Source organism: Anolis carolinensis, chromosome 3, assembly GCF_035594765.1.
Source record: "Anolis carolinensis isolate JA03-04 chromosome 3, rAnoCar3.1.pri, whole genome shotgun sequence".
Lineage (NCBI taxonomy): Eukaryota > Metazoa > Chordata > Lepidosauria > Squamata > Dactyloidae > Anolis > Anolis carolinensis.
The window spans coordinates 126,549,200-126,569,747 of record NC_085843.1 but is presented as its reverse complement, the minus strand read 5'-3'; the positions used below and the strand labels follow the sequence as shown (position 1 = coordinate 126,569,747).

General features: G+C 36.5%; 1 protein-coding gene across 16 annotated transcripts in view; it reads right to left on the bottom strand.

Moving 5' to 3' along the window:
* dock9 (dedicator of cytokinesis 9) overlaps positions 1-20,548 on the bottom strand; it is a 144,460-nt gene that overhangs the window by 25,428 nt on the left and 98,484 nt on the right. For 9 of the 16 annotated variants that reach the window (XR_010004366.1, XM_062975483.1, XM_062975486.1 and 6 more), the window contains 9 exons: positions 15,370-15,548; positions 14,010-14,126; positions 13,460-13,580; positions 12,824-12,957; positions 8,966-9,080; positions 8,372-8,438; positions 7,601-7,648; positions 4,792-4,928; positions 1,873-1,988 (listed from right to left, as the gene is read on the bottom strand). Coding sequence is in view for 15 of the 16 variants with exons in the window: in XM_062975483.1 (XP_062831553.1) it covers positions 1,873-1,988; positions 4,792-4,928; positions 7,601-7,648; positions 8,372-8,438; positions 8,966-9,080; positions 12,824-12,957; positions 13,460-13,580; positions 14,010-14,126; positions 15,370-15,548 (1,034 nt within the window). In the remaining variant the exon portion in view is untranslated. Of the gene's footprint in view, positions 1-1,872; positions 1,989-4,258; positions 4,303-4,791; positions 4,929-7,600; positions 7,649-8,371; positions 8,439-8,965; positions 9,081-12,823; positions 12,958-13,459; positions 13,581-14,009; positions 14,127-15,369; positions 15,549-20,548 lie in introns of all 16 variants that reach the window. The other 7 variants (XM_062975490.1, XM_062975489.1, XM_062975491.1 and 4 more) reach the window with 2 other exon arrangements.

Here is a 20,548-nt window from a genome sequence, read left to right as displayed (position 1 = left end):
ATGATTCTATAGCACTTTTAACTTCCTCATGTTTACAAAACTCACTTAGCACACTTTTGCCCAGTTCACTATTATGATTTTATTGCTGTGTTTTAACTTGTGTTTTACTATTGTTTGTGATTTTATTTTATGTTATTTTAAATTTTCATTTGCATCTGGGTTTTTTTTGCTATGTGATGTCGTTCTATGTTTGTTTTGTATATGCCTGGGCTTTAGCCCCATGTAAGCCGCCCCCGAGTCCCCCTGGAAAGAAGGAGGCGGGGTACAAAAATAAAATAAAATAAAATAATAATAATAATAATAAAATATTTCTGCCATCTCCTTGTTTCCTATCTTTGGGTTTTTCCTCTCTCTCTCTCTCAATTTTTTTTCCATTTTGTCTTTTTCCCTCCACCCACCTTTTTCCTTTTTAAAAAACTAACCCCCTTAATTATATAATTGAGATAAAATGATATAGCGAAAAGTTGGATCGTTAAAATAAAGATGCCATATACTGAATTTAGCACCCTCAGCTCTTGCATGCAAAACACGTGTTCCACTGGATAATTCCTTGATCAACTTACCAGGCCAGGCAGCTGCAGCCCAGGCACCACCCTCTACCTGCCATTTTGTCCTCCCAGCTCAGCTCCCCATCCCTTTCAGTGGCCTCTGCGCACTGTGTGCCCACTTGGAGTTTCAATCTGGTTGACTGAGAGGGATCAGATTTGAGGGAAGATCTCAGGGTCTGCCTTCCAGGTATCTATGCAGGTCCAGCTGCTCCCTCCAGCTCAGCTGCCTTTGAACTCTACCCGCCTGTGCCCACCCTTTGTTCTTTATCATCCATTTGTGCTGTATCTTACTTGTATCGTACTGTTAGTCACAACTTGGGGGCAGCTGGCATGGACCATGGATCTGGTTTCGCTCTTGTAGCCTCCCACTATCGCCTGGGACAGGTTCTTCCAACCTTGTGTCAGCGGGTGGCTATGCAGGGAGCCCAGAGCAGTGTTGGACAGCTGCCTGTATAGAACCCCCTCTTATTGGTCATCATTACTGGTCTGGTTCAGGCAACTGGAAAAAGTTGCATTGCCCTCTCCTTCATAGTGTTATCGACTCAGCAGGCAGGTTGGTCAAGGCTGAGATCCAGGACCCACATGTGGCTGCTAACCCCATTTCAGCTGTAACTAATAAAATTATGTTGTGGTCTTTGTTACCCCAAACTATGTCTGGCTTATTTTATTTGGGCTGAGGGGCATATCGCCTTGCAAATGCAATCATCATCATCATCATCATGATGTGTAGACCACCCTATCTTCCTGAATGGACTCAGGGTGGTTTCCAACACATATGGAAAAAAGACGTTACTATAAACTGAATACTGAGTAAAATAAACCGAAGACTAAAACTGGACAGCCCTAACAAAAATATTCACATAAAATGAGTTTAAAGAGGGTAAAATTTAGGACAACTAAAATCTTATTCTCTCTTGGTACTGAGAAAACAAAAAGAATGTAGTTGTGCAGAAAAGTGTATTACATATCTTGGAGGTTCTCAAACTATTTCTAGTTAAGGCTAGAATGATTCATTTACTGTTGTCTTTGCAGTGAATCAATACCCTCTCATTTAAATAAATCACTTTTTATTAATCTCTAAAAACTAGGCATTTGAAGAATGACAGAAATATATATATTTGTGTTGGTATAAAGAAAAGACATATGTACAAGTATAACAAACTAAAATGACAAAGTTGTAGAATGAACTCCAATGTGTTAGGACAACCTTTCTCAACCTGACATTACTAGACATGATGGATTTCCAGGCAACAATTGTATTTTTGTTATATGTATACAAATAAATCTGATACGAATATTTAGCTACATACATTTAAAAATATACCTTAAATGCCATTGTAAATAAAGATAAGGTGTCCAGAATGGTAAGGCAAACTTCGGTGGCAATATTGGCTTCAAGTAAAGATTGGTGAAGGACATCTGCTTCGGAATGGCCATAACCTATGGAAATGTCGAGCAACATTTACTCTGAATGTTGTATATGGTTTCACAGAACTACATCCTATTATCACTAAAAATGATAACCCAAATACAGTTTTTCAGAAGTGTTATAACTGAAAACAGACCTTTAAAAAACTATTAAAATAGATTATATGTATACCATTTGCATGTAAGTTCTATTACATAATGACTACTTATTTTCCAAAAGATTAAAAGTACCTAAAGAAAATAATGACATACCATGTATGGTACAATATTCTATTTGCACCCCAAATTGTGGTTTAGACCCACTTGAGATTAGCTTACCTTTCTAATGAATATTAATGCACACACTCAGTTGACCGAGGCTAGCATTTCCAAAACTCTGAACAGATGAAGTGAATAAAAATTGCACTCATACTTTATTCTTAAAAGATCTATATTTTGTTAAGAGTGTAAAATGAAGAATTACCCACCTTCAGAGGTAACTAGCCTCTGTGCTTCCAACTGAATGAAAGGAATTAATCCAGAGCAGAGACTCAAACAAAAGGACAGCAGATAACTTCTGAGTTGCTCCAATGGCCACATGTGACCTCCACCCAGTTTTGTCTGCCACCCACCCACAAAAAACTGACCAAAAACACAAGAAATGCTTCTTTTGGAAGGTTCTAAGAGCATTGACTCTCTTCTAAAACAAACTACAGGCCTGATTCAGTGCTTTATTTTAGTCCGGAATTCCAAAGGTGGAAAAAATGTGGGATAAAGAGGGATACTGTACTCTGGATCCCCAGATCTTGACTTTAAGGGAAAAGAAATCACCACATCTCTGCACACAGAGTATGTGAATGTCCAGTCACAGAAAAAAAAGAGGGAAGGTCACAGAAGGCAGTAATGGAGCAGATGGCTTTCCTATGAGGGTTATATTTGCATTTGAGGTATGGGAGTATAAGAATAATTTTAAGGGCTTTTGTTCTAATGCTGTTAACCAAGTTTCTATTTCTAGAAATATGAACAATAGAGTATGGATTAGTTTCTACATATGTAGTGTATGTTTCTAAAAGGTATCAAATCCCTCCAATTTGAAAAATGAGTTTCTAGGTGGCAGCACATTGTTGACTAGGAATAGAATATTATTTGAGGACCAAAACTATCAAAATGTATCAAATCATTTTGGTAAAGGGCTTGGAAAATTGTATTTTATAGCGCAAGAATGCATATCCATAGCACACTTTTTTCAATTTCTGTAAAATTTGTATAGTTGGATTTGGTACCTTTTGGAAACAAACTCCACATATCTTAAATCTTATATTTCCCTGAGTGCATGTCATTAAGTCACCCTAAGAATATTTCCAAATATGAATATGTCAATATGAAATTATATCTTTCTCTTGGAGAAAACATTTTGGTTAAGAAAATGTCAAGTAATACATCCTCTATTTTTTTTTACAATGAGCACACTTAATACACACTATTTTCTTCGTGTTGATTTTAAAAATAAATAAAGCAATAGTCAAGGAGATAATCAATGCAACAGAGCAAACTATAACTAGAAAGTGTGCAAAATGGCAAAGGAATATTGATTATGAAAAAAAAATACCTAGCAGACAGAAGAAAACTGTTGTCATGTTTGTTTTTGAAATGGCAGAAAGTTTATATAGGAATGAAAGGGTATTTTATTATTCATTTGATTAAGGCGTTATTGAGCTGAAAGAGCTCTTTCAGTTTTAAATGTCTGAATTAGAAGAACCTGAACTGACGCAAGGCATGCAAACACTAAGTCTTCTCTGTTAATGTGCTCAAGCGCATCCTCCTGGTGATGACCCCAAGGAAGTGACCCCATTCCTCAATTTTACCTCTGAAGCCAAATTTCTCTTCTTCAATAGGAACTAATGGACTCTTTAGTTTCTATGGAAGCAGACAAAGAAAGCTTTGGAGCTGAAATGAAAAGTATGCCATCTGAAACCCCTTCCACACTCCAGTAAGGTTTTGAAGAAGAAGTGTTTTACTTGGTAAACCATTAGGCAATAACTGTATGCTAAATACAAATATGCTAAACTGACATTATTCTAAACTATGCTTTACCATATGGTGGTGCAGATTTGTAGTAATATCATTGACATTAGTTATGACTTGCATATTTCAGCAATTTGTGATATGTGCTACTTCAGAAACTTGACAGTTCGTCAAGAAATATCAGTGATGCAGTGTAAATATTTCTGGAATTGGTGTTAAATTACTATATGCATTTGAAGCAATTGCAACAGAAGCTGACTTCAACCTCATTGTCTTACCATTGTCTACAGAAATTCCAAGTAAACTTGATATTTTTCTCACACTGAAAACACAGAAAAAGTCACTTTATTAATGTGTGTTTCTTCACATCCAAACAAAATCATGGACTTTACATTTTTTATTCTACTTTTATATGGCTCTAAATGTTTTCTCTTTGACTTTATGCCAAAATATGGTCACATGATCAACCAGGCAAATTTCAACATTTTAAAACTTCCATGAATTAGTTTCCTAATGACAGCTAAAAAACAATACCAACGAATCAGGATGAGCATTACAGAATGTAAAAGTGCCATTTTGAAGTCTGACAGATGCTACCATAGCGTAATCCCATTGTAATGTATTAAAATGCTGTAGTTGATCATGGTCCACATTGCGTCATTTCTTCTTACTGCAGTTTGGCAGTGTGCGCATAAGGTTGCTTGACCTAGAAAAATAAAGTCCATGACATGCTCTGGTGTGGGTTTCGGCCTGCCTCTGGTGTTGTGGTACTAGATGAGATTTCAGCTGTTATGGATGTCATGGAACTTACTGTGGCTAAATGTGAGAGAGTTATCCAGGCTGCTCAGCTGCTGTAATCTGGCATGCATCATCCCTGTTCTGTTACGGGAAACAGGCAATGTCTGAGATTTTCGATCATGAACTATGGGTCCCAACCCCTCCTGGTTCCTGCAAGATGAGTGAAATGGGACAGAAGCAAAAGTTAGACATGTTGCAATGCAGCAAGAGAGGAGGGGGATTAGTAAAGCAGCTGAAGCAAAACACTGTTCTAGACAGTGAAAACAGAATGCAGCCTATTGCCTGTTTCAGTTAGCAATGCTGATGAAGTTACTCACCCAGTTAGCTAAGGAAATCATCTATGGCCCACAATAGGTAACATATGTGACCTGTATCATTTACTTGCCAGATTGGTTTCTACAAATAGCTGAAGGCACTGGAGATAGCCAAACATAGTGAAAGTCTGAAGGACTTCACTAACAAGGCCAATTACTTTACAATGGTCCTTGGGTTGCTTTGTGTTACCTAGAACACAATAGGCCACATTCCACAAGCATCACAGCAAGTTAAAATCTAACCTCAAAAGCTTATAAAAAGCTTGGAAGCAGTAGCACACAGTTGCTCTAGAAGTATTTAATTCAGAGCAATAGATGCACTACAGGTATGAACATTATGACTCAGCTGGAACTAAGAAGAGCTTGTGTGTTACATGTTCTTGTGATATGTTGAAGAAGGGTCAGGGGATCTTTAGTAAGTAGACATGCAGTTAAGAACAGAATAATGCGAGATACCATCTTACCAAGACAGGAAGGGAGTAGAGCCATATACTTTGTTAAACTTGCCAGCAATCAAGTGAAGGAAATAGAAAAGTGATTTGTGTTAGCAATCAGTACAGACTAACCTCCCAGTGTGTACCACCACCAGAGCTGACAAGAAATGAAAACCAATACCAGAATTACACACATCCCTGTTTCCTCAACCAAAGGGTGTGTAAAGATTGCATGCACTTTCTTGCTAACACATTCCTTGGGTGCATCTCAATGTGGAAAGTTAATATTTTTGTGAATCTCTCCAACAATCCAATAAACAATAGAGTGCAAATGTTTTCATTTCAGTATTTTCACATGCAACACAATCAGTGAAATAACAAGAATTTAATAAATTTCTTCCTCTTACAAATCTTTCTACTTCTGTAACCATATCAAATATAAGACATGAGAATTATAGTTCAATGCAAATAAATCATCATACTTTTAAAAATTACGACTCACATACAGTAAATCTGATTACAAACATGCAGTAGTAAATTCAAAATCACTTTGGCAGTCGCCCTGAGAAATATCACCACAAGCATTACCGTCATGTTAAAGTTAAGCTCTAATAGTTATAAACATCAGTTTTAACATGTACTTCAGTTGAGGGTTCAAACAATGGAAGTCAGCCTAGGAAAATGTTAGGCTAGAATGGATTTAATGGTTGACACCCAACATGGCACTGATGTAGCAGTGCCAACATAATGGGACTTTCTTCATATTCCCACCCCATTTCATCTTACAGTATTAATAGAAAACTACAATAACTCCAAGTATTTCCCCAAGCATTTGGAGCAAGTTTTGAAGTACTGTATATGAGGGCCTGCAGTGGGGAGTTTACTTCCCAATCCTGGTGACAAAAGTAATTCGACCACTGATTGTCTTCCCAATGAACTTAGGCCATAGTCCACATTTTTTTTATTTTAAAATTTTTGGACAGAGAAGTCCACATCTACATTCTGACTGACTGAACAAATTAAAGGCAAATGCAATACATTTATCACTGAAAGAAAATCAAGGTTTCTATAGCTATTTTCTATTTATTTCCAAAATACTGGAAATAAAAAGCAATATACAGTAGAATCTCACTAATCCAAGTCTCGCTTAACCAAGCCTCTGGATTATCCAAGCCATTTTTGTAGTCAATGTTTTCAATATATCGTGATATTTTGGTGCTAAATTCATAAATACAGTAATTACAACATAACATTACTGTGTATTGAACTGCTTTTTCTGTCAAATTTGTTGTGTAACATGATGTTTTGGTGCTTAATTTGTAAAATAATAACCTAATTTGATGTTTAATAGTGTTTTCCTTAATCCATCCTTATTATCCAAGATATTCGCTTATCCAAGCTTCTGCCAGCCCGTTTAGCTTGGATAAGTAAGACTCTACTGTAGGTGTTTCAGTCATTTTAAGTTGGATTCTGAATATACATAAAAGTTGATTCATAAGACAGAATGTTGTTCTTCATTTCTTTCCCCCCAAACTATTTGGGAAGAAGTGACAAAGGCTAATATATAGAGCATTTTCTTTGGCAGGTGTATCTGAAATCGGTCCTGAGTCAGTTTATTCCTTATATCTGATATAATATAATGGCTAATAAGTAATATTTATGTGTAGAAGCTTGTTTTGACACCCTGGGTAAATAACTACTACAAGGTGGTCTTGAAACTAAACTGGATGAAATGGGAGAATCATATGCACAGCATAAGCATTCTTTGTTCAATGGAAGCAGAGTTCTCAGTGTAATAGAAAGCATTTATAGGTAATAATAATTATGGTGGCCTTTCATAGCTTGATACCACATAATTTATAACAATCATCACACCACTCTATGGAGAAATAGTGAAACAACTTGGGGTAAGTTTCCAAAGTCAGAACAACAACAATAACAAATAACATATGTCAAAGATTACTAAATCTATTTACTCACTTACCTTTACATAGGCATACTTATGCTATTAAATCTATGTTTTTAACTGACAAGAATATGCAATAAAATCAGACAATTAGGTTGTACACAGTACCTGGCTATGTATCGTTTTCCCATGTATTGAAACTGATGCAAGCACACTCTGTAAAGAAGTGAGTAAGTAAGTAGTTACTGTAGTTTGGAAGACTTCATTACTATAACCATGCAATTTAAAATGCTGCCTCAAATCAAGGTAAAATATAATCAAATAAATAATTTGACTAACTCGACTTTTACACTCCCTGACAAAGTATAACTTCCTACATATCTTTACACTATAGTTCCATTTTGCAGGTTCTATTCTTTACCAGAAAGGATATGTCTGCTAATCTCTACTCCTATGCAAAGTAAAGGCAGGATGTGACAAATCCTAGAGTTGCTGGGGCAACTTCTTTATTTGTTATTAGAAGAGTTATAAAGTATTTTTAATCCTCACAAGGCGGCTAAGACAAGATAACCTAGCTCACATGATGTAGTGGTTTGAATGGTGGGTCAGGACTCCAGGAGGCCAAGGTTTGAATTTCCGCTCAGTTATGGAAGGCCACCAGGTGACAATTCATACTCTCTCAGCCACAGAGGAAGACAGCATCTGTCTCTGAAGAAATTTCACCAGGAAAACCCTGTAATAAGTTGGCCTTAGGGCTGGCATAAGCCACAAATGGCTCAAAGGAACAACAATGCAGTTAGCTGGTTTCTCCATCACTAGGACTGTATGTTTCTAAACTGAAAATGTTATGACATTCGTCCAAGCTTTATAACCTATGATTTCTGTTTCACTTGAAATGGGACAATTGTGCAAGGTCTTAAAATAGCTAAATGAACTTACTCCGCAATTGTAAAAAAATCCATCAGTTCTGATGTTGAGGCCTTATTCCAATATGTAAACAAAGCATCTGCAAAGTAAAAAAAAGCCTTCAATAAAATTCCAAAATCTCTCATGAAATTATGTTTAACAACAAGCAGCCTTTGAAATAAATATTTATGGCATTGTCTAGAGCCAAGTGCTTTCCTAAGTAACAGTAGGTTAACTCAAATTCAACTGATGAAATTTGTACTTCATTTAATAATGAGCTGGGACAAAACTTCATTCAGGATTATTTGCAGCATTAGACACATTCCAATTTATAACTTAATTGACGATGTCGAATTTTAGATATTATTGCAAAAAAAAACCAAAAAAAAAAACAACTAACCAAGTTTGTTTAACGTACATAAAGTTGACATAATCTGTTACCCTGGCACAAAATTTTGATTCATTTTTCATGAAGTGTACAGGCATCACAACAGCTTTAATTATTAAAAGTTTCTGAATACTATAAAATAAGTAACACATCTAACAAGTTATACTGTTAGATTATATGGGGCATTACATTCATTACAGAAACAGGGATTTGTAATGACCAAGATTTGTATTGCTTACCCTCTGACATGCTTTTTAAGATATAAAGAAAACACATTAATAGACTCCTGATTTCATTTTGATCAAGTTTGTCACACCGAACTACAGAGCTTCCTGTAGGGCCGGTTTGTTGGTTCTGAAAAACAAGACAAGAATACGCTTGGCTAAGAGGCTTGTGTAACCCATATGGCACAAATGCCAATTTCTCAACATGAAGACACTAACACTTTTGACACTCAACACTTAATTCACATCAAATGCACCTTTTTCCACAGATTCCACTGTTTTATTTTATCCTTTTGTAAATAAAAATATTGCATGGTAAGATTGAGGTGCACATCCTTTTAAGGGTCACTTCACCCATTAGGCTGCAATCATTCTATATACATTAATCTGGAAAATACTGCATTTTTCAGTTTTTCTGATTAATTCCATTTTCCCCATGGCTTTAAATTCTCCATATATAACACTAATTTAGAAAAGTGAGTAGACCATGCATTCAATCCATGGACCACAACACAGCCACCTACGTTTTAAAAATGAATGATTTTTTTAACCAACAGGCATTAATTTCAAATTAATGTATTGATCTCACTAACAATTAATATATCAAATGTTTATTTTTTAAAACCCTTAATACTGCAAGGTCTGCTTTGCACACAGGCTGCCCCATTCATTGTATTTAGTTTTGCTTCACAGTCATCCCACCCTCCAAATCTCAGAGGGAACATGGGAAAGTTGAAAGGGATGGAGTTAGGCAAGATTTGATCTGTTGGCCATACTTTCCCATATCCATGATCTGGAACAGGAATGGTATATATGTAATGCTATAGATAGAAAAAAACATATATATGTTTTCTTACAGATTTAAATGTGTATATTCATAAGACAGTATGTTTGTATTACTGAGTATTTTCTTTACAGTCCCAACTGGGTACTATCTTATTATGTAACACATAAAGCAAAACATACATAAATCCCAAAAGGAAAACAGTCCAAGAATATGGTGTATCTACAAACACAACTATACAACATACAACAACAAGTAATCCTGGGTACAATGCCTTGTTTTGGGGGATCCTTCTTCAGGTTGTGTATGTTTGTGCAATATATATTTAAGTTTTTTTCTATCGATACAAGTTTTTTTCTTGTATCATTTTCATATAGATATCTGTGCTTTATCGATAGATGTAATGCTCTCTATATTCATTTGGCAATATTACTTTGGGCTAACGGCAACCGGGATCAACAACATCTGACAAGCCATATATTCCCCATGCATCCCTAAAGAGGCATTTTATATCCAGCATTTTGTTGATACTGTTGTTTATGGGAAGCCCACAAGCAGAATACAACAGTTATGACTGTGATTTATATTTTTAAGAACCAATCCACGCAGAATTATGAGTTTCAAGTTTCATTCTACAACAACAAAAGTAAGACTCTCACACACAAGCAGCTCAAGCCAGTACAGAATTACAGATGTCTATGAGCACAGAATAAAGTATAACAATGCAAATTGAAACAATAGGAAGAGGCAACACAAAGAATGCCTCACCACAAGTGCCAAGTAAAGGAAACCAAAGGAGCTTCAATACGACTATTTGATGTGCACACATGATATGCCTTTCAGTGTAATCTTATCTCAAAATGGAAAAATGCTTTCACACAAAAGTCAAAAGAAATTTGAAAACAATGCTTATGTTCAAATTTTGTAAATGCTGACGTCAAGTTTTAAAAACTTTTCACAAAACTTTCCTTCAATGAATAGTGTGCCTCTTCGTACTTTCCTTTTATGAGCGCTATCCAGAAAGTAGATTACTTTTTGGAATTAAAAATGAACAAAGTATAGGAGAAAACATTTACCATATGCAGTTGAAAGCCTCACCCAAATACCACTTCCCAACATAGTCGGCATTCAAATCTAGGCACTTATCATAGCGATGAATGAGCTTGGAAACTCCTTCCCCACCAAATTCTGCCGCTTGGGTCCTCGACAGTGTGCGATCTGCTGCGTGGGGCCGGGCGTCCCCATGAAACAGCAAAATCCCCACACTATTGCAATGCTGAAACAGAGCCAGGCTGAACAATAAATGCACCAGGAAGAGAGGAGCAAAAGCAAGCAAGGAAGAACCCCGCTCTTGCTTCTTTTGCAAGATCTCAAGAGAGAATCAAAACATTGTGGCTTCCCTTCCCTTCCTACCGGCTCAAGGAAAAGGTGTGGGCTTACCTAAGAAGGCCTGCTTGGCCTGGCTGCTGAGCAAGCTCCAGAAAGCGGCCTGGAGGAGAGCGGCGTAGGCTTCCGAGGAGAAGCACCCAGGATCGGCCAGGGCTTGCAAGCGCTTGCAAGCCCTGGCCGATCCTGGCTGCTTCTCCTCGGGAGCCTATGCCGCTTTCCTCCAAGCTGCTTTCCAGAAGGGAAGGGAAGGCAGGAAGGGAAGGGAAGCCGCAATGTTTTGATTCTCCCTTGAGATTTCCTTGCAAAAGAAGCGAGATCTCAAATGTTTTCTCCTATACTTTGTTCATTTTTAATTCCAAAACGTAATCTACTTTCTGGATAACCCTCGTACTTACGACAAAGATAACATTTGCAGCAAACTGTTCCAACCCAGTTGAGATCAACTCAGGGAGTCCATTTCTGTGTTGTAAATACTTGTTTCATATTTGGTGCTGCAAGAAAGCCTTAAAAACTATCACCCTAAACTTATTAGAAATCCTCACCTGAAATTCATTAGCATCTAAGGTTAAAAGACTTTCAGTCATCAGAAGTGTTAAAGTACTATATTGAAAATATATTAAATAGAAAAAAACATCAACACAATTATCAAGCATGCAATCAAAATGAGACAACTATTTTATAAAAAATTGAAAAAGTTTGAAATCTCCACACTGTGTCCACACTGCAAATCAAGCCATTACCAGGAAGGGGGAAAGTTAAATGATAGTTTTGCCATTTAGCAGACCACTGATAGAAGTTATGTTTCTTTACCTTTCAAGCATGACATGTCAAGAAAGCCCTAAGTTATTTATCTGGTACAAGCTGGTTCAATGATTTACCCAAACTATCAGTAAACACTGCACTCAGAAACTTAACCAAACAAGCCACAAAGAACAGATACTTCTTGAAATGGAGGAAACGCAACAGCATGGTCAACTCTCTCTGGTAGAGATGGTATTGTCAGGAGTGAGAAATCCACTGTAACACGTTTTTTCTTTGATGACTGGTAGTGTTCTTCCTCTCCTCCTCCATTAGTACACAGTACATAAGCAGAATGCCTTCTGAGGAGTTTCTCCCTCTGCCCACATGGCAGCATGTTAGAGTCAAGGAGAAAACATTAAACCATGTTGTAACTGGCAGAAAGTCCAATCTCTAAATCCTAAAAATACGCCACACTAAAACTAAAGTAACTGAATACCAAAGAAAAGTAAAAAGAAAAATGCCGAATATTAAGCAAAACCATAGACAGATTTTTTTTACTATATTTATGCTATTATATTAGACTATTAAAAGAGTACAGTGTCCATAATAGAATAAAAGACATACTGCTACATTCTAAAAATAAGTTTATTGTACAGGGGGTATTTATATAGTTTGAATTCACAAATGTACCCCAAGTAAATTAATATGCACAAATGAATACACACAAAAGAGATTTTATATTATAGACTGAAAGAATGGCATTTTCACTACCAAATTAAACCTTTTTTCAAGTTAGCCATCTCCTATAACATCAAAAAATATTTTATTTAGTCTGGTAAAAGAGAAAGACAGTAGGAGAAACAGACTGATCATGCTTTCATTTGGTATAACACAATTATCTGTAACAGTAGGACTATACAGGCTGCTTCCATTACAGGCACGAAATTATGTACCCATACCTTGTCAAGGAAATTGCTTTTTTCACTGTGTCTTTCTGGAAGACTGTTTCCAGAGTCTGTACTTATGAGAGAGCCTCTTGAATCCGCATTTCTCACACAATTAACGTTAGGAGTAGAAGAGGTATATGGAGATGCTGGTAAGAAAAGGAATGCATTATAAACCATGAATAAAGGTAATGATATTCTAGTAAATACCTGGCAGTGTAATCCTACAATTTATATATTTTTACTGTGTCACAATTTTCTGCAGTCAACCCAATTGACACCTAACCTTTATTAATGAGAGCCCCAGAAGCATTACCCAATCAGTTCTCAAAAACCTAGCTTGTGTCAATGTCAGCTAGATGTGCCCCATGACAAAACTGGATTGAAACAATTATGCTGTATGGAATATTATCTCTATATTCAATTATAAAGCTATTTGTATGTTGTAAATTATTATTTTATAGCCAACTCTTTCCTCAATAAACCCACAGAGGAATATCATGTCTCCACAGTCTAATTTTAGGCAGTATCCACTAACCATACTAGCACCAGTGTCCCCAGAACTTCTTACCAATAACATTAATATTCAGAATAAGTATATGTTTCATTAAAAACTAAAAGCAATGTGAACATATATTTTAAAATGGTTACCAATGCCTGATATAGCACCAAACAAGTCTTTGTGGAGGTTATTATCCAGTGTATTCACAGATTTTTGTGGAGTCATCAATGGATTTGCAGCTGGCAAAGTAAGTGATTCTTCTTTTGTACTCTGTTATAATACACAGACAGGTATGTTATGCTCTCTGATGTATTTAAGCCTCCTGTTTAAGAGGTATATTAATATTTTAATAATTATGAAACATAAGGATTTCGTCAATGAAAGTACAGTGTTCCCACACTTATTATGGGAGTTACGTTCCAGGACCTCCCGCAATAAGTGAAAACCCACAAAGTAGGGACACTCCCTCCCTCCCTCTTTTAATGTACTGTACTGTATTCCTTCTTGTTCGCTGAGGCGATGAGGCACAGGCAGGGCCTACTGGTGCTGCTTGTGGGCAGCTAAGGAGGACAGACCAGGACAGGCCGCATGCCTCAGCCTGGGCCTTTTTGTGCCTGCGAGGGAGGGCAGGCTGTATGAAAAAACCCGCAAAACAGCAAATCCGCAAAAAGCGAACTGCAAAGTAGCAGGGGAACTTACTGTGCTAGAAGCATTAATAGGGAAAGGTGAAATATCCTTGACATCAATTCGATGGACATTTTCTACCAGAAGGCCAAATGTTGGCAGATACAATGTAGCTATTCTCGCTTGATGAATCTGTATGAAAACATTTTAACAGGAGTATAGAAAAACTCACAATTAAAGTGAAGTTTAAAAATTCCCTCAAATGAAACTTCCTCAGCAGCTTCTCCTTTTTGATATATTCATCACAATGTTCTGTTTAAAATTTCCTTTGCAAATTTTAATGCTTAAATTAAGAGTTTTACTGCTTAAGTTTCCAGCTGCTTAAAAAGAGTTTCCAGCTTCACAGCCCACCTAACATCTTGTTTTTGCCACTGTTTTTCTAGATGTTAGACAATGGGCTATGACTGATTAAAATGTGAATTTTTTAAGGTAGGAATCCCAGATCAAGCTAAAGGGAGACTGAATATAAATCAAAATTTCAGTATGAGGGGTCTGCTGTAGTACTGCCAGTTCTGAGACCTCCCTGGCCGAGGAAATGGTGTGAGGAAAGTTAATGTATGGACAAAATTGGAAGTGAAACTGTCTTTAGTGGACCAAACAGCAGCTCAGAAAGGGCTTTTCATGCGTTGTGGAGATGCCAAGAGTGATGAGCTACTAGAAGACTGAGCAGAGAAACTCTATTAAAAATAGATCAATTTTGTCTGGCTGGTTAATAAAATAGATGGCGTCATACTGTAGCTTTAGAAATAGAGAGAAGAAATGCTTGGAGAAAAACTAAAACCTGCCTCATATCTGCTGCAAGAGATTGATTTTCTCCAAGACTATCTGAGAGAAGCTTCCAGGTGGTCTCCTATATCCTGAGAGTAGAACCTCATCAGTTTACTACCTTTTCTAAATAACAGGCTCTCAAATAAGGCATCCTCCTATGTGCAACCAACCTGCATCTGGCTACAGAAGGCAACTATGGAGGAAAGTTGCTTCAGCCATGTATCCACATCAAAATAAACATAGTCACAGACTCCAAAAAAAAAGGCACTTGAAACATTGGCTGTTTGGTCAAAATGGCTGGCTTCTGCTTGTGACTGAAAATGGACTGTGTCTTGACTGTGTGTATGGGTATATTTTGAGATAGTAGTTTAGATATTTTGCCAAATTAGGCTGCCTGTTTTAGTTTACTTACAAATAAAAATGGGGCTATACATTTGAGCATTCCTATTCACTGTAATATTGGAAAGCACTGCCATCCAGATTTCCTCTTGCTAGCTTTTGTGGATCCCAAGAATTAACCTTTCTTATTTGGGATAACTCAGCTATTTTATTATAAAAAACATTGATATCTCATTACTTTAAAAAAAAACCCTGAACATCCTCTTACTTTGGAAGCATATCTGTCATCAAATGAATGCTTTATCATCAAGTTCTTCAAAACACTAATTGCAATTTGGCGGATGTCTCTGAACTCTTGTAGTGCACTTCCAACTTCCCTGAGGAGCAGTCCTACCAAGAAGTGATGTTTGCAGAATTCATCTGATAAGCAATAGTCAAGTTGAAGGTCTGAAAGCAAACACAGAAATTGAGAATACAATGTAATTCTGAAAGTGCAATTTATAAGCAACACAGTACCTACAGTCCAATACTTTCTCTCTCTCTCTCTCTCTCTCTCTCTCTCTCTCTCTCTCTCTCTCTCTCTATATATATATATATATATATATATATATATATATATATATATCTAAATGACCAAAAGTAATATCTAACTTAAAATATTAAAATGTAACTTTCTGAATACACGTGGATTCATTCTATGAATAACAATTATGAGCTCTTGAAAAATTATGGGTGGAGTCTACTGTGGTAATAGTCAACTCTTTCCAGTCTTTATAGACTACAAAGAAATCTTTACCTATTTTGAAAAATAGCCACACTTTAACACAGGAGTGTCTGCTAAAATCAAGCAAGTACAGATATAAGGAAAACATTAGATATTTGTGACAAATTAGGAAATAATTGTACACTTAGAAGTTCAGTGGTATATTTAGATCAGAAATGTGTAGTCTATCTAAATAATCCAAGAACTGGACACATGGCTAATTTGTTACTACCTTCTATTTACCAATAGAGCCAATTTATTGTATCTCCTTCAACATGTAAGGGATACAGTTAGAATTCTGTACTTTAAAAATAACTTAAAACAATGCTCTCAACTAGAAAAGTAAATTTGAAATGGACTTCCATATACTTTAGGCTTAGCCACTAAGATTTCCAGGTGATGCTTTTAATGCAATGTAAATAGCATTGGAAGATTGACTAAAATACTTTAATAGCTGTCATATAAAGATAATTATGCAGAATAAAAGCATTCCTTATTATTTCAGATAAGCAGTCTTTTTTTAACACACTGAGCATCTAGCTACATATGCCTTTACATGCGGCCTGGAAGCTTGATTGCATATCATTTTAGAATTAATGTTTCCTTATGGCCACAGAACTTTAAATCTGTGGGTCTAATTTTATGTTGTATAAATATTACAATAAATGGAGCCATAATAATACTGTGTGCATATGTCTAATATGTGGATGCAAGGTGTAACTTACTCTATATATTCATGTATAAAACTAGACATTTTCGTTAAAAAAAATCAAGTAAAAAAACCTGGGTTGAATCATCCACAGGTCAATGTAAGTATTGTACCTTAACTCTTGTCAAAAAAGGAACTCCCCACTTCCCTGAGTAGAGTGGCAAAAGGCAAGAACCTAGTCTGTCCTGAGAGTACCCAAAAGAAGTACCAACTCTCTCTCCTTTTTCAACGTGGCACTACTTCTGGGTTTTTTGAACACCTGGGCAGGAAAATGGTGGCAGCACCCAAGGAGGCTGGGCCCAAAGGCAGCACTTGTGCCTTCTCCTCTATGCAGGATGACCCCTGACTTATCCGCAAATCACATCAAAATCCATAATTTGGGGCCCAAAACTTGTTGTCAACTTATTCGTGAGACTGACTTACACATGCGTATAGAATAGATGGTAAGTTGGAGGATTACTATTATCTAAAAAAGCCCTTAGTACTCATGAAAAGAAGAAGAAAATATTTAACCTGATTCACTATCACATACACATGCTGAGTGCATCTGAGTTACTCAAAATGGTTTACAACAACTCATGGGCCTGTTGAGCATCAGCAAATATTGCTAATAGAAGGGTACATGGTTTTAATTATTGGTTTTAATGTTGAGATGTTTTTAACTTTTTGGTTTTTAACGTATATGTTTATTTTATTGTATGTATGTTAAGCGGCATCAAATTGTTGCCTATTTGTGAAGCTGCTCTGAGCAGGGCTGTAGCTGGGAGGGGGGGTAGGGGTTAAACCCCCCCCCCCAATTTTTCAAGTTTATAAAAAAAAAACCTGGTTTACTCATGAATTTTAACTGATTAACCAAATCCCCATGACTATCCATTGAAGTTTATCTGTATTGAGTGTCCACTGAAGTTTGTTGATGGAGCCTGATTTCTAAATTATTTTGTGTTATGGAACTACTTTTCATGATTCACTAAAAAGTTTCAACCCCTCCCCCCAATTTTTTTTCTGGCTATGGTCCTGGCTCTAAGTCCCCTTTTGGGGTGAGAAGGGCAGGGCATAAATGCAGTAAAATAAATGATAAATAAATACAAACAATACTGGGGAGATAGGCAAGATTAACAGGGTGACAGAGCTGTACTACGACAGTTTGAAAGCAATCCTATAATGTCAACTTTTAGGAACTGGGACATTATTTCGCTACTACAAATACTAATACTCAAAATGGTTTAACTGACTGAGGTGTTTATTGCATAACATGTTGATCAAAACATCGATACTGTGTGAGATTGCAGGAGGTAGAGAATGGCATGGGTCATTTTAACTGTTCACCTTAGGGTCTTATTATTAGATCCTTCAAAAGAGTTCTTTTTGTGTGTTTAAACTTGCCTTCTTCCAATCTAGAACTTTTTTCCACACAGACTACCAGGCTATAATAGCTGGAAATGGCAGGAGTCCAACATGTCTGGTAACTGTCAGTCTCAGAAAGGCTGTCTTAATGTACTGAAATTTATCTTACAACTTCTTCAGTTCAGTTTGTTATTCTTTGTCTCTTTATTTTCTACCCCCAACAACATGTACACTTCATTCACTCTCCAAATGGCTTGTTTGTTAAAAGTTAATATGAAGTGACTTATTTTGTACAGAAGGCACTGATTCACTGCAAATACAGCAATAAGGGGAAAACTGTAAAGATTAGAAACTGACTCAAATCAGGATAATTGTTAATCAAGAATGGCATCTGGGTATATACAGAACATTTTCTGCACAACTAAATTCTTTCTGCTTCCCAGTCATGAACTGTGGAATACAAAGTGGCAGAACACTGGTTTTACAGGCAGGAGTCAAATTCAACCTGTATTGAATGGTCAGGTATCTCACAACCCCATTATTGTCTTTACCCATCTTTCTTAATATTTATTTAAATATATTAACCTTGGAAACAAATGAAATATTACTTGCACTCTAAAAAACAGACTGGCTGAAGTGTTTAAATGAAGGCTTAGAGACCCAAGAAGTTCTTTATTGGATCATCTGGAAAATAGGGTTATTAAAGCAAATGGAGCAATCCTATCCTGCTAACTAAGCTTAAGTGCCACTAAAATCAATTAAGACTTCTTCAGAGTCAGACTTATTGCTCACTGTATGTCATACAAAATATATTAAAAGTGGTAATAGGACATGCATTTTGATAGCTTCATCTTTTTGTTCCAGTCTTCAACCATATCAAACCTTGCAAAGCATGTGACCAGACGCACTAAAAGAGGTAGGTAAAATGCACAATGGAAACATTTGGAAAAGAGAGAGGAAAAAAAGAAATACAGATGGAAATGGAGGATAGTTGAGGTATATTTTTTACTATAAAGAGAACTACAGTTCATTCAAAGTAATACCAATTATTCTGTGTTATACAAGAATATACAATATAAACTAGTCCAAGAATGGAAATTAAGAATTCACCCCCAACACCCAGAAAATTGTCAGAACCTTGCTTCCTTATGTGCCCATGGAGAATATGTCTTTCAAACCTAACAGACCTAATATTATAAAAGGAACCAAATTACCATATCATACAAGATTATACATTGTACCATAGCATACAATGGAAACCATTCTAGAATATAATCAATAGAGGATATGTTACTGAAGAGAATGACAATGTGCCGCTGCCTTCCAGAAACACTCCAAAGAACTTCCTTCCATACAGACTCATGAGGGTAACACCTACCTTCAGACCTAAAAGACTTGACTCCCTGAAAGAGTCCTGAGTGCTTGAGGGCCCTTTGTTTTGCTAAGCAAACAACTCACCCTACCTTCACTCCATTCCAAGAACTGTTTTTTTTTCCTTTTCTTCCGTTTTCTTTATTCTTATTAACCAACGCTAGCAATTGTGCTATAGAAAATTCTCTCTCACTGTGTCCCTGCTGTCTTCCAGAAGAAATCAGAATGTGACAGACGACCCTGCCCTAACAAATTCTAATGACTTAATTCACTAAAGCATATTTTTCAAATCTTCAGCATTACGTGGGAAGTCTAGTGCATTTTTAAATCAATGAGTCATTCAATTAGTTAGTTTGGAGCCCTGGAACAATACTGTAGCAGAGTTTGATAAATAATGTGTACATGTGTTTACTGCAAAATGTAATAGCAGATTTTATACCTTAAAAGTCATGATATATGACTAAATCTCTCCTCTTGTTCAAGAATCTCTTAAATTATTGTTGAAAATATTTGCTAAGAATTCCTGATAGCACAGTCAGCTAGCAAAGACGAACCTTCTGCACAACTGTTTGTTCAGTGTGGACCATAGCTCTTCCAACATTTATAGAGCCCAATCTCCAAAGCTTACTACATTTGACCTTCCATATCCATGGATTTTGCATCCACAGATTCAACCATCCACGGCTTGAAAATATATTTAAATATTTCATTAAAAAAAGCAAATCTCAATTTTGCCATTTCATTTAAGGCAGTGGTTCACAACCTTTGGTCCTTCAGCTGTTTTGGACTTCAACTCCCAGCCATCTTACCAACTGTTAGGAATTATGGGAGCTGAAGTTTCAAACACCTGGAGAACTGAAGGTTGAAAACCATTGATTTAAGGCAGTGGTTCTCAAACCGGGGGTTCACAGATGTTTTGGCCTGGTAAATTGGCTGGGATTTCTGGGAGTTTTAGGCCAAAAACATCTGGGGACCTCAGGTTGAGAACCACTGATTTAAGGGATGCCATTTTACATAATGTGTCTTGAGCATCCACAGGTGTTGATATCTGTATCTTTCTTTTGAAAATTAATTAAAACTGTTCCTGTGTGTTCTTTCTAGAATTAGAAAAATATTCTACATTATAGAATCATAGAATAGTAAGAGTGGGAAAAGATCACATGGGCCATCTAGTCGAACCCTTTGGCATGTAGGAAATGCACAATCAACGCACCCCCAACAGTTGGCCATCCTTAAAAGTTTCCAAGGTAGGACCTTCCA